This window comes from Diorhabda carinulata, chromosome 10 (genome assembly GCF_026250575.1).
Source record: "Diorhabda carinulata isolate Delta chromosome 10, icDioCari1.1, whole genome shotgun sequence".
Classification (NCBI taxonomy): domain Eukaryota; kingdom Metazoa; phylum Arthropoda; class Insecta; order Coleoptera; family Chrysomelidae; genus Diorhabda; species Diorhabda carinulata.
Genome location: NC_079469.1, coordinates 3,854,540 through 3,869,332, shown reverse-complemented (window position 1 = coordinate 3,869,332; position 14,793 = coordinate 3,854,540). Strand labels below are relative to the sequence as shown.

Here is a 14,793-nt window from a genome sequence, read left to right as displayed (position 1 = left end):
AATGCTTGCGCATGTCAATCCATTTTTACTCTAGTGTTAGTCTAGCCAAAGTGGGGATAGGAAAAAGATCTAAAGAACACGGTCGAGTGGGTATCGTCGGTCATCGTGCATTATTATATTTGGTTAGTGCTGTGGATTAGTTAAAAATTTGATAAAATTTGTTAAACATCAACAACTTGTGTTCAAATATTCAATAAGGAATGGCATCGGACGATGAAGTCGATGATTCTTTCGCCGGTAAGTTTGTTTTGTCTAGTAAGCTAGATGCAAACGTAAGCCGACTTTAAATCTTCTTCAACTTTAAAATAAAATGTTTTGTAAACAAATCTGAATTTCACATAACCCTTTCAAATTATTATTCATTGGATATTTATTGGTCTTTCAGTCATTGCTTGAAATACAGTAACAAAAATCATAATTACTGCTTATAATCATTTCCATTATACCCGCGGGGGCAGGGGGAGGTAGGTTTTCATTATTTTTGTGACAGCGCGCGGGCATATCCTGACCCTTAACAAAATGGAGGATATCAAACAAAGAGATTGGCAGATTGCAAATTATATCATTTTAGTCAAAATTTTTATTATTATTTGGGGTTAGAGATTTCATAATTTCCCTCCAAAATGAAGTCATTATGACATTGACCAACGTCCACATGGTCGGAATTTGCGTTTGAAATATTTCTTTTATTATTTAGGGGAAGAAGATGCCCCCGAAGACACTGGCGAACAATTAGAAAATGATCCTGATTCCGAAGATGTTATGCCCAAAGGAGGGGTAAAACTTGAATTTTTATCATAATTATTTCTTTAATATGTAAACATAGTTTTGATAAACTCTTGAATGTATATGTGAACGAGATTTTGATGTTTTAGCAATAGTTTTGCATGAAACGTACTTTTAAATTGGTAGACTTGTAAATAATATTTGTTTAATGAAATTCTCTATATTGCGTGAAAATTTAAAAAATATTCCATTTAATAAAAATAGGATGAAGATGATGATTATGAACCTGAAGACGGTAGGAAGAAAAAGAAAGGGAAGAAAAGAAAAGCGAAAGGAGAAGAAAAGAAAGGCAAGAAAAAGAAGAAAAAACGCAAAAATGATAGTGGAGATGTAAGATTGTATTGAAAATGCAAATTTACTATATGACACAATTTTAATGTTTTTTTAGGAAAGTGATTTTCCAGAAGAGGAAATTGCGGGCGGGGACTCAGATTATGGAAGTACCAGTAAAAGAGGAAGGAAAAAAGGTTCTACTAAACATTCATCTACTTCTTCTACTCCAACGCCAGCTGGTGATCACAGTACTGGAGGAGGTAATGTATCATTTGATGAAGTACTTTGTCTAAATATTATTAAATTGCCATACTTTCAGGAATGCCAACAATAGAACAAGTTTGCTCCACATTTGGTCTAACTGATGTCGAACTAGACTATTCTGATGCTGATATGCAAAATTTAACAACGTACAAACTATTCCAACAACATGTTAGGCCTCTACTTACCAAGGAAAACCCTAAGGTATGTTCAATACTCCTTGGTAGTGAAAAATTCTACACATCGGAACAATCAACTACTATTTGTTTTATTTAAGGTACCAATGTCTAAACTTATGATGCTTGTAGCGGCGAAATGGCGTGAATTTTCAAATGCCAACCCTAGTTTACAGAGCGAAAGCGAATCATCAGCTGCAACACCATCTGAAGAAACTTACCCCAAAGTAAATCGATCTAGAGCATCTAAAGAGGCGGCACAAAAGATAGTAGAGGTGGAATATACTACATATAGTTTTAACACAATTCTTGACATTAATTTCTGATTTATTTTAGGCTGATTCTGAACCATATGACGATGACTTTGATGACGAAGAAGATGAGGAGAAATCTAAGAAAAAACGGAGTTCTAGAGGTAGACCAAGTAAAAAGAAAGCTGCTACTAAAGTCCCGACTCTCAAGATCAAGCTAGGGAAGAGAAAAAGAGGCAGTTCGGTAATTATATATATGTGTAGTTCCTAAACTTGAAATTTTCTTTCCATAACTATTTTAGGATGAGGAAGGTGATAACAGTGCTGGGGGTTCGGACCGTGATTCGGATGCAGAATTTGAACAAATGTTACAAGAAGCCGAAGAACCTAAATCAAATAAATCGACCAATGGTGATGAGAGTGCCCAACCACCTGAAGCAAATGTAGAAGAAGCGCCACAACCAAAACGCAAAGCCAAAACAAAAATTGGTAAATACGTTTTTAATGAAAATTAATCTTGAAATGTAATTTAATATGAACTAGGTTGCAAGACAAAAAGGAAGAAGAAAGTTAAGGGCGGTAAACCAGAAGATGAAAACTATGAACACCAAGATTATTGTGAGGTTTGTCAGCAAGGAGGAGAAATTATCCTTTGTGATACTTGTCCTAGAGCCTACCATCTGGTATGCTTAGAACCGGAATTAGAAGAAGCGCCCGAAGGAAAATGGAGTTGTCCTCATTGTGAAAATGAAGGTATTTATCCATATTTTATCTTATTATATCAATATGATTAATTTATTTTTAAATAGGTCCTGCCGAACAAGATGATGACGAACATCAAGAATTCTGCAGAGTTTGTAAAGACGGTGGAGAACTATTATGTTGTGATTCTTGTACATCTGCTTACCATACACATTGTCTCAATCCACCCCTTACGGACATTCCTGATGGGGATTGGAAATGTCCTAGATGTGGTTGTCCCCCTCTGGTGGGTAAAGTGGCTAAAATATTAACTTGGAAATGGGTTGACGAACCTCCAAAGAAGAAGGAGAATTCAGATGACGATTCACCTACAAGACACAGGGAATTCTTTGTAAAATGGCAGGAGGTGAGTATTCCGGCATTAAATTGAATTTTAGGAATGAACCATGTGTAAAAACAATCATCACCAATAGGTATCCAGGGATATTATACAGTTAATTCAATATATAATGTAAAAATTTATTATTGCCTATAGAACACCATAGATATTTCCACGCATGAGTACCTTGGAGGTATGTTGACAGAAGACAGGAAATTGAAGAGCAATAAATTAACAAATGTTAACTAAGGAATGAATAAATGATATAGGAATAAACCAAATGTAAATATGGAAAAGAAAGTATATACACAGTACCAACAACAGAAAATTGGATGGAAAGAAGAGAACAAGAGACAAAAGACAGTAGAATAAATGGATAAAATCAACAATTGAAGAAATAGGCAGTAAACAGCGGTATGAATCACATAAAAGAGAAAGGTGAATTTTATGGAGGAAGAGAATAAGACAAAAGACGGTGAAAGAAATTAATATAGAACGAACCAGAATATTTATTCCACACCCAAAATAGTATAAAAAAAGGAATATTCTACAATTATTTTTAAGCCAATCAACTTTAATAATGAATATATAATCAAATTTTCAATTTCAGCAATCTTATTGGCATTGTAGTTGGATAACCGAGCTCCAATTGGACGTGTATCATCCTCTAATGTTCCGTAGTTATTCCCGAAAATGGGATATGGAGGAACCTCCGAAGATCGAAGAACCAATAGATGAATCAGACAGTCGTTGTACCAGGTATGTATAATTAATAATATGCATATAGATTTTATTATTTTATATTAATTTTTTTACAGATTATTAAAAATGGGCGGTAAAAATAACGACGAAGAACTGGAAGAAAAATATTACAAATACGGAGTTAAACCTGAATGGCTTGTAGTTCATCGTGTAATTAATCATAGGACGATGCGAGATGGTAGGACCTTGTATTTAGTAAAATGGCGTGAATTAACCTACGATCAAGCGACTTGGGAAGAGGAATCTGATGATATACCTGGACTCAAACCCGCTATTGAATATTATCACGATTTGAGAGCTGCCTGTTTAACTGGATCTGCCGGAAGTAAAATTGGTAAAAAAGGAAAATCAAAGAAATCGAAAACTAAAGAAATAATGGACGATGAAGATCGGAACGGACCGTTAGTATTATTTTTAATTCTCTTTATTACTTCTTGATCACTTTTATGAGTGCTCCAATCATCATAATTTGAGTTTTCCTTAGACGTAAGAAAATAAATGATGAATCTAAAGAAATGTTATATGAAAGAATATCCATGAATATTGTGGACTGATTTATTCCATTTATTATAGAACTGATTAAAAACAAAAGGGATGCACTCAAAATATAATGGTAAACAGTACAGAAAACATAAACTCAAAGTTCTCTATTCCTCGCAGATTGAAATCTTGCTATCAAAAAAAAAAAAAGAAAGAAGACGACCCCCAACAATTACTATTTGATTGCTTTAGTCCCAGCCAATGGCAGAAAGTCGTTAACCAGCAAATCTTCAACCAAGAACCTTCTGGCCTTTGTCACCAACATGAGCAATCGCATTGGGCATATTGAAGGCTTTTGATAGGATTTGACATGATTTGACATTTGACAACATTCTAAATAAATTAAGATCGTACAGTTTGTCGTCCTTACTTATAGGTTAGCTTAGTAGTTTTCTCAAAGACCGATCCATCCAGGTCGCTATCGATGGATACATCTACTAAAGGTTTAAGGTCAATGCTGGTATTCCTCTGGGATGCATCTTGTCACCTACTCTTTTTCTCTTGTACATCAACGATGTACTCAACAAAACTGCAAACTTTCGAGGACGAATTCGTATGCAGCAACAGATTACTCCCGTCAATACCAATCTTGGAAACATTCTGGAGTGGGATGGAAGCAATCTGATTGAGTTTAAGGCAGCAACGACCCAGGATACTGTTTTTATAAAGAAAGCTCAGGGTTTGGTCCTGCCTGGACATAAAATAATCAGTTTGAACAAATTGTCGGGGCAAGAATTATTTTTTTTGTTTGCCCATCATGAGGTATGATATTCAATGTAACAATCAGCAGTTTATTTCTCATAGTTGGAAAAGTTATATCTCAAGAATTTGAGCTATTTCTTGGAGCTATTGTTGTTCTTGATGAAACTCGCATCAGAATTAATAAACCAAAAAGAACTTGATCCCTAGTATCGCAGCAAGAAAGGGAGACATAATAGATCTTTTGGGTCGGGGTGTATATGATACCCCAATATCTACATAGTTGATCCATATTATGAAATAATTAGAAAAGATTAACTCTTGTTTCTACTTGTGCAAAAGGTGATGTCCGAAAAATTTTTAGGGTACATATTCTTAATAGATTACAGTATAGTCATGCTTAGTACACCAAGGTTCAAAATATGATCAGAACATACTGCTGGAACAAACCTTTAGTTTGCTATGGGGTTTTTTAAGTTTATATGCACCAATGTGTTACTTATAAATTGATTTATCAACAAAGTGCTATTTATAATCGATTCTAACACAAGATTTTTTCCACATTCACCTACCAAACAATATCACTAGAAATTTATGAATGCTAGGTTAGGTGCAATTTTATTATCATACCAGTGAACATTACTTGAGATTCTTTTATTTTTTTTAACTAAACTTTTATTTTCTCTTTACAGACGTAGGTATACTCCGCCGCCAGAAAAACCTTGCAGCGATCTGAAGAAAAAAATGGATAAGCAACCCTCTTATTTGGACGAAAGTGGTGTACTCCACGAATACCAATTAGAAGGATTGAATTGGCTTCGGTATTCCTGGGCGAACGGCATTGATACAATCCTAGCGGATGAGATGGGTTTAGGAAAAACAATCCAAACAATAGTGTTTTTATATTCGCTTTATAAAGAAGGTCATTGCAGAGGTCCGTTTTTAATTAGTGTACCTCTATCCACGATCATCAATTGGGAAAGAGAATTTGAAACTTGGGCACCGGATTTTTATTGTATCACATATGTCGGTAGGTAGATTCAGTGAAATTTGTGAGACCTGGATTAGTGAGAAACTTCTTGGGGCTGAATTCCATCTGTTTCCATAAAAACGATATGATTGCTGGGACGAAGATATCTGGAATTTCATCATCATCGATTTGTTTGTTTACTCGTTTTTGTACACAATTTTGAGCCTTAATGACCTTTAATTTTGGTTTTGCTTTACTATCATACGAATGTGCCATGTAAAATAATTCAGAATAAAGACAATATTCTGAAGATCAAGGTCAAGCAACTTGGTATCAAAAACATTCTGGTAAGCGGACCAATGATTAAAGAAAAGGCACTGAAAACTGCAGAACAAGTATTAACAAAGGAAACGTGCAAGAATACAAAGACTGGTACGACAAAGAATCTGAAGAAGCCAGAAAACATGGCAAGAAAGAAAAGAACAAATTGCAGAGTGTTTTTCAATCTTACAAATCACTTATCCTAGAATACTTCAGAAAGTGTTGGAAGATACCTAACCTCGCCATATTATGAAGATGAAATCAATCTAATGCTAAAGATGAAGATAATGAAGAAGAACGTGACCCAAACTAGTTAAATGATATTTTTAGAAGACCAACAATAAAGGTTGTAGTGGTTATTAACACCGAAAGTCATAAAAAGCCAATATGAACCTAGTTGAACCGACGCGAGGACAAGGTTTATAGAAATCAAAATTACCTTCATAATATTATTGAAAGTTAGTTTAGGAATTTATGTAATCAAATAATCTGTATAATTGAATAAAGTGTGAATTGTTTACTATTAATCTCAGATAATCAGATAGTTATCAGTCATATAAATGCAGTTCTTCAAAGGAAAAAACAGCATCTTGTCTGACTAATATCTACAAATATTGAAATAAATCTCTTCCGAAGAGCGTGATATTCATCGACATTTTTGTGGATATCAACATCCCCAATGGTTCGCAATTGCAAGGTTGTAACCACTGACTAGTTTAGACGTTATTACGTCTCATCAGAGTCTTATAACAACATCTCTTTCAAACTGAAGACAACGTCAAAGAGCGCAGTTATTTTGTTCATGGTTTATCTGTCGCCAAAACCATTTTGCATGTCCTTGATTTCTCACTTAACCAAGTGTCACTAAAATTCTGATTCGGTTTATTAACTAGTGACCACAAGATTTTAACTGTATCATTTTTTTTAAGGTGACAAGGACTGTAGAGCTGTAATTCGAGAAAACGAAATCAGTTTTGAGGAAGGGGCAGTGAGAGGTGGAAGAGCTTCCAGAATTAGAGCCAGTTCTATTAAATTTAATGTTTTACTTACGAGCTATGAATTAATTTGTATCGACTCTGCATGTTTAGGTTCCATCGAATGGGCTGTTTTAGTAGTTGATGAAGCTCATAGACTTAAGAGCAATCAATCCAAAGTAAGATTTTAATTTTAAAATTAACTAGTACATTAATTTATTTTTTTTTAGTTTTTCAAAATATTAAATAGCTATAACATCGCCTATAAACTTCTTCTTACTGGTACACCTCTTCAAAACAACCTCGAGGAACTGTTCCACTTGCTTAACTTCCTCAATGGTCAAAAATTCAACGATCTTCTAACTTTCCAAGCGGAATTCGCAGATATATCCAAAGAAGATCAGGTGAAGAAATTACACGAAATGTTAGGACCTCATATGTTGCGACGTCTCAAGGCTGATGTAATGAAGAGCATGCCTTCTAAATCGGAATTCATAGTCAGAGTGGAATTGTCTCCAATGCAGAAGAAATACTATAAATATATTCTAACGAGGAATTTCGAAGCTTTAAATCCAAAAGGTGGTGGTCAGCAGGTGTCTCTGTTAAATATAATGATGGATTTGAAGAAATGTTGTAATCATCCGTATCTGTTCCCAGCCGCCGCCGAAGAAGCTCCTCTAGGTCCTCACGGTAATTGGGATGTTGGACATTTAACGAAAGCTTCAGGAAAATTAGTACTTTTATCAAAAATGTTGAAAAAACTTCGAGAACAAGGTCACAGAGTGCTTATATTCTCGCAGATGACGAAAATGTTGGATATATTGGAAGATTTTTTGGAAGGGGAAGGGTAAGTTTTACTAAATCAATTCACTTATTTGTTCTTTCAATTTTTTATTATTCTTAAGGTATAAATATGAACGTATCGATGGAGCTATCACTGGAAATCTTCGACAGGAAGCCATTGATAGGTTCAACGCACCTGGTGCTCCCCAATTCGTTTTCTTGTTATCCACCAAAGCAGGTGGTTTAGGTATCAATCTAGCAACAGCTGATACCGTCATCATATACGATTCCGATTGGAATCCTCACAATGATATACAGGTAAAAAAGAAAAAAATCTACTCTTATAAATACATTATTAACTTTTCCTTTTTTTTTTTTCTAAGGCCTTTTCTCGAGCTCACCGTATTGGTCAGGCTAATAAAGTCATGATATATCGATTTGTAACTAGAAACAGTGTCGAAGAACGAGTTACGCAAGTCGCAAAAAGGAAAATGATGTTGACACATTTAGTAGTTAGACCCGGTATGGGTGGAAAAGGCGCCAACTTCACCAAACAGGAATTGGATGATATTTTAAGGTTCGGTACTGAAGAATTGTTCAAGGAAAGTGAAGGTAAGTGAATAATTTCTACAAATTTTCATAATATAAAAATTTTATGATTAATTTCTTTTAGGTAAAGAAGACGAAGCTATACATTACGATGATAAAGCTGTAGGGGAGCTTCTAGATCGTTCCAAAGAAGGTATTGAACAAAAAGAAAGTTGGGCCAACGAATATTTGAGTTCTTTCAAAGTCGCCAGTTATGTAACGAAAGAAGGTGAAACGGAAGAAGAAGTTGATACAGAAATTATCAAACAAGAAGCTGAAAACACCGATCCTGCATACTGGATCAAATTATTAAGACATCATTATGAACAACAACAAGAAGATATTGCCAGAACTTTGGGCAAAGGAAAGAGAGTTAGGAAACAGGTAAAAAGAAAAAATGTTTTGTTGTTAAACATTCATAAAGGTAAGACAGTACCACAGGATGCTAAAAGGTTGCTTGGAGGTCGAATGGTGGAGAGTAAATGCATCCTGGACGCAGTAACTAATATCTTCAGGAATATTGCTGAGATCATCTTTGAGATTTATAGGGGCAAATAGTGTAATAAAAAAAACAATGGTCAACAGGGTAGAGAATTCGTGAGAGTATACGTCCTTAATTAATCTGTTAGTTCCTTTTAAAAACTGAATTAATAAGTCTTTCCTCCATTTTTTCTAGGCTACCAAGATGGAATATCAAACACGACATTTATAACCAGCTGTATGGTCGTTCTATCATCTAACATCCTACCAACCTTTCTGCAGTACAACCTCTGGTTGAAAGTATTTAGTATATTACAATAAGTAAATCAAACACTAAACTAACTCAAAAGGCTTGGTCTTTTCAAATTTTCTTTTTAACTCAGTATTATCAAAAAACTGGATAATCTGGACATTGATATGATGGAGTCTTCAAGACTCTTGATCATTTCTTGATGATCTGGTCAACTGTGACCATTTCCTGGTCGCTATTACGAATGTACCAATTGGCATCTACTATGTTCCTTAGTGCTTTATTTTGGAATCTTTGGATAATTGTTAAGTTGCTTGCTTTGGTGAATTCCCATAGTTTAATACCATAAGTCAAGCTTATTATGTAGAGAGGGAGTTTCTTCCAAATAGCCAGTACATTTTTCTATATTTCAGTGCACTCTCTTCTTTTTTAAATAAATAGATATAAAATCCTCTTTTTTATTTTTTCTTAGGTTAATTATAACGATGGAGGAATGACAACTGATACAAGGGAAGATACGACATGGCAAGAGAATCTGTCTGATTATCATTCCGATTTTTCCGCCGGATCTGACGAGGACAAAGAGGACGACGATTTTGATGAGAAGAATGATGCTGATCTGAGCAGGTATGTGTAAAAGTCTCCTTAATAAATGTATTGTTATTTTCAATGATCAATCTTTAGGAGAAGCCGCAGGAAAATTGAAAGGAAGGACGAAAAAGATCGACCGCTACCACCACTTCTTGCTAGAGTCGGTGGTAATATTGAAGTACTCGGTTTTAACGCTAGACAACGTAAAGCTTTCCTAAACGCAATCATGCGATACGGAATGCCACCGCAAGACGCTTTTAATTCCCAATGGTTAGTACGTGATCTCAGAGGAAAATCCGAAAAGATTTTCAAAGCTTACGTTTCTCTATTTATGAGGCATTTATGCGAACCCGGTGCTGATAATGCCGATAATTTTGCCGATGGTGTACCTAGAGAAGGACTTAGTAGACAACATGTTCTTACAAGGTAAATATTTACGATAACTTTTCTCAAGGTGAAAATAAAATGTAATTACTTCTTTTAAAGGATAGGAGTTATGTCTCTGATCAGGAAAAAAGTTCAAGAGTTCGAACACATCAACGGCGAGTACAGCATGCCAGAAGTCATTAAAAAAACCATAATGGATCAAAACAAAACTAGTACTTCTTCAACTGAAACGGAAACGCCCAAAAGCACGACAACTAGCACTAGCGCAACTCCAGCTACTAGCGCAGCACCTAGTCCAGCTCCAACGCAAGTTGAAGATAAAGAAAAAGATAAAGATTCGGTACAAAGTGATGAAGTTAAAGATAAAGACGTTAAAGTAGATACAGAAGTTGAAGAAAAACAGGTATGTATAATTTTATGTATTTCAACATTTTATTTACTAAATTATTGATTTTAGACTGATCCACCCGCTTCCGAAAAAGTAAAACAAGAAAACGAAGAAGTAAAAGAAGTTTCGCCAAAGACTGAAACGACAGAAGTAACTTCCGAGGCAGATAAATCTGAAATAAAGTCCGAAGTTGACACATCGTCTGTGACTAGTGAAGAAAAGAAAGAGGATAAAGAATCTGAAATAAAGAAAGAAGAAATAGAGGAAGTTAAAGATGAACCTAAAGAGGAAATTAAAAAAGATGATGAAAATGATAAGAAAGATGACAAAATTAAAATTGAGAAAAAAGAAGATGATGATATTATGGTGATTGAACCGGACGAAAAAGATAAAGTAATTTTCTATATAAACTAAAAATAAAGATATTGATTAAATTTTTTTACAGAAGGATAAGAAAGAAATCGATTTGGAGGCTAAAAAACGTTTCATGTTCAATATCGCCGACGGTGGTTTCACAGAACTTCACACCCTATGGCTCAACGAGGAAAAAGCCGCCTCTCCAGGTAGAGAATACGAAATATGGCATCGTCGTCATGATTTTTGGTTATTAGCCGGCATTGTATCGCACGGTTACGGTAGATGGCAGGATATACAAGCCGATGCTAGATTCGCAATTATAAACGAACCTTTTAAAATGGACGTGGGAAAGGGTAACTTTTTGGAAATCAAAAATAAGTTCTTAGCCAGGAGATTTAAGGTATTGAATAATTTGGGAACCTTTTATGCGGTTTATTTATTTTAATCTATTATTTTAGTTACTGGAACAAGCGTTGGTAATCGAAGAACAACTTCGTCGCGCCGCTTATCTTAATCTCACACAAGATCCCAACCATCCAGCGATGTCTCTAAACGCTCGTTTTGCTGAAGTAGAATGTCTTGCCGAATCCCACCAACATCTTAGCAAGGAATCTTTGGCCGGTAACAAACCTGCTAATGCAGTACTACACAAGGTAAGTAAAGTAAGTAACATATTTTCTTTATGTACTAATTCGTTGTGGTTCTAGGTGCTGAATCAGCTCGAGGAGTTGTTGTCCGATATGAAATCGGACGTGTCTAGATTGCCCGCAACGTTAGCCAGGATACCACCGGTCGCGCAACGGTTGCAGATGTCAGAAAGGAGTATTTTATCTCGATTGGCTGCCACTTCCTCCACGAGTAGTCAATCGACAAGTAAGTGTACGTTATTTTTTATTTACTTTTTGGCTAATTCATCTTATTTGATAAATCTTTATGTAAAAAGCCTTTTATATCTAAAAAGAATGTTGGGGATGGTGAAGATTTTTCTTCAATTTGTTTTCCAAGAATAGAAAAGAAAATGAAAGTTAGCTTTTTGTGATTAGTGTTGTTCCCATATCATTTCCTTAATCATCAATTGCTTTTGTAATTTCCTTGATAACTTTTGGCGAATGAACCCGAATTTTTGTTTTTTTTTTAGCTCAAGTGATGAGTCAGTTCCCGCCGGGTTTCTCCGCTGGTTCCTTACCAGGTTTCACAGCCTCAAGTGGAAATTTCTCAAACTACAGGCCTCAATACTCAGTTCCCGGCCAACCTCCAGCGGGTTTTCCCTCATAATAAAAATAATTATGTAATTTAAGAAAACACGAAGATAGCTCAAATCCATAAACTAATTTATTATTCCTTTATCAAGAATATTTATTTTCGAGTCTGCGGATCTGTGTTTTGAAATTTTGTCTTTTTAGGGCTTTAATATAGGTCATAGAAGAGATTCGGGGTATTATGTACATCATGTCAAATAAACGATTTTAAGTATTTGAAACAGTTGTTTTTATTATTCTTTATTTTTAATTTACATCCAGGATTGAAGTTATGGCTCTTGATTTTTTTAGGTAAGTTTAAAATTGTATCTCATAATTCTGAAACAAAAAATATTAATCTTAAACTAATAACATTGGTAGTAATATTTTTTTGAAAAATCAATCAGAATCACACAAAAAAATGTTTGTCTACAATATATTTACAAAAGTAATTTTTTGACTTTACTAGGAGAAATTATTTTTTGAGCAAATTTAACCAAGAAGGTTGATTATTTCATAAAATTAACCATTTTTCAAATTAATTAAATCAACAAAAATTATTTTTTGGCAAATCTGACTAGAAAATGTCATATTTTGACCAAACTACATTTGGAAGAGCTAGTTTATGACGAAACTGAGACATTTTCGTCTACAATACATTTAAAAAAGTCATTTTTCACATAATTACTTTAAATTAAACAACGAAATTTGCAAAATTACCCATTTTTTTTGAGAAATTTTTGTCTGAAAAGTAATTTCTTTGGCATAACTACTTAGGAAAATAATTTTTGACAAATTTAACAAAGGAAATTGATTATTTTACAAAATTAACCATTTTTAAAAACAAGCAAAGCAACAAAAATGTCATATTTTGGCCAAATTACATTTAGAAGATGTATTTTATGGTAAAATTGAAAAACTTTTGTCGACAATATATTTGACATAATTCCTAAAAAAAATAATTTTTTATCAGATTTACAATTCTGCACTTATCATATACATGGTTACTATTTATCGTAGCAAAATATCCAAAAAAATTTTATAGCTAATAAAAATTTGATAATAAAAATTCATTTCATATCTAAGTAATAAAAAATGTAAAAATCCTGAAAATTTTGTAATTAAAAAGACATAATTATTGTAAAATATATTAAATTTAAGGAAAAACTATTAACAAACATACCTAGTTCAATGGAAAATATGATTGTAATAAACCCTCGTATATTTTCTTATCTTCATCCATGAACAAGCAAAATATAATGCGTTCAACATCGTTTTCGTTTGCTTCTAAATATTTCCGAATTGTGTAGGCAGCTACATGAGCAGCAGGTAAATTCGGATAACCATATATTCCTGTCGATATACAAGGAAAAGCTAAGGTTTTTAATTTGTATTCTGTCATTAGCTTTAAGCTGTTATTATAACAATTTCTCAGATCTCCAGTTTTTTCTCCCCGAGGTCCTACTGTATGTATCACATCTTGAACATAAACCGCAATTTTTAACAGAAAAAAGCTCAATTAACAACTAAATATTTTTGTTCTATACTAATTTTCTAGGATAAACAATTGGAATCTCAAATACTTACATTTTGCTGGTAACTTATAACCCCCTGTAATTTTTGCTTCTCCTGTAGGACAACCTCCAAGAGTCATACACTCTTGTTTTAAAGACGGTCCAGCAGCTGCATGGATAGCTCCATCTACTCCTCCACCACCCAAAAGTGTGGAATTCGCTGCATTTACAATAGCGTCAATCTGAAATTATTTATGTTATCAATACATTATTCAATTATTATTACTTACCTCCAGATGTGTGATATCACCGCAGTAATACGAAATTTTATTAATTAATAGATCATTTTTCGATTTGTCAATCTCACAACCTTGTAGTACATCTATTTTTGGTAAAAGTTTTTTTCCGCCGGCGTATTGCTTCCAAGTTGGAATATCTTCTATTTTTACGTATGTTTTATATAACTTTCTTCTATCTTCTAAATTCATAGTTAAATATTTACGTTTCTCTGATTCCCAGTTAGTCATTTTTCTAGAACTTCGAGTGCATCTATTGTATTTCAAAATTAACACAAAATGTTGAGGTCTCAGAAAAACAGCTGTTTTTGAAATATGCATCATTTTGTTTTATGCGAGAAGTATTGCCAACATAAAAACATCACACAATTTATAAAAACCAAGAGAGTATCATAGAATTATATATTAGAACATGTTCTCTTTTAGATATAAATCATATTATTTTCTAAAAATATATAATCTGTATTGAGGTATTCTTATTCTTATTTAAGTTTTATTTGATCACAAGAAAAAAAAATAGAACTATAAAATTAAAAGTATCAATTTAACTTAGAAATGTCATTGTAATGAGGATTATTTCTATGATAAATGGTGTTACTGGAAAATATGTTGAGCTCAACTTTTATAATCAAAAATCATTCATTTAAAACCATATATTTGCAAATTTCTTAACGTAATTAAAATTTGTCTTTTTTCAAAGGAATATTTGCGATCCATTTTTGAAAAGTCAGCCGTGATATATTCACGGTTAAGTTGATGTCCGCCATAATTTTCTTACAAAGTATAAGGCAACGTCGTCAGTTATTGAAGAGAACGACTAATAATAC

The 14,793-nt window shown here is 33.7% G+C and overlaps 2 protein-coding genes across 5 annotated transcripts; one reads left to right on the top strand and one right to left on the bottom strand.

Moving 5' to 3' along the window:
- The first annotated feature begins 38 nt into the window (after positions 1-38).
- On the top strand, positions 39-12,398 carry LOC130898766 (chromodomain-helicase-DNA-binding protein Mi-2 homolog). 4 transcript variants are annotated; one of them, XM_057808268.1, is made up of 26 exons: positions 39-237; positions 698-777; positions 991-1,116; positions 1,175-1,319; positions 1,379-1,524; positions 1,598-1,771; positions 1,833-1,991; positions 2,050-2,236; positions 2,291-2,500; positions 2,557-2,855; positions 3,439-3,587; positions 3,647-3,991; positions 5,522-5,859; positions 7,050-7,273; positions 7,325-7,941; positions 8,000-8,195; positions 8,261-8,489; positions 8,551-8,849; positions 9,668-9,822; positions 9,880-10,212; positions 10,273-10,576; positions 10,631-10,954; positions 11,007-11,318; positions 11,377-11,571; positions 11,626-11,797; positions 12,057-12,398. In XM_057808268.1, the coding sequence occupies exons 1-26, from the start codon at positions 201-203 to the stop codon at positions 12,191-12,193; spliced, it is 5,892 nt and encodes a 1,963-aa protein (XP_057664251.1). In that variant the 5' UTR covers positions 39-200; the 3' UTR covers positions 12,194-12,398. The 4 variants fall into 4 exon arrangements, with proteins under 4 accessions (XP_057664251.1, XP_057664254.1, XP_057664252.1 ...); XM_057808271.1 differs by having other exon boundaries at positions 56-237; positions 11,010-11,318; positions 11,626-11,791; XM_057808269.1 differs by having other exon boundaries at positions 56-237; positions 11,010-11,318.
- LOC130898769 (macro domain-containing protein CT2219-like) lies at positions 12,383-14,299 on the bottom strand. The gene is made up of 4 exons (XM_057808274.1): positions 13,961-14,299; positions 13,744-13,912; positions 13,340-13,635; positions 12,383-12,495 (listed from the first exon to the last, which is right to left on the bottom strand). The coding sequence occupies exons 1-3, from the start codon at positions 14,288-14,290 to the stop codon at positions 13,340-13,342; spliced, it is 795 nt and encodes a 264-aa protein (XP_057664257.1). The 5' UTR covers positions 14,291-14,299; the 3' UTR covers positions 12,383-12,495.
- Positions 14,300-14,793: the final 494 nt, after the last annotated feature.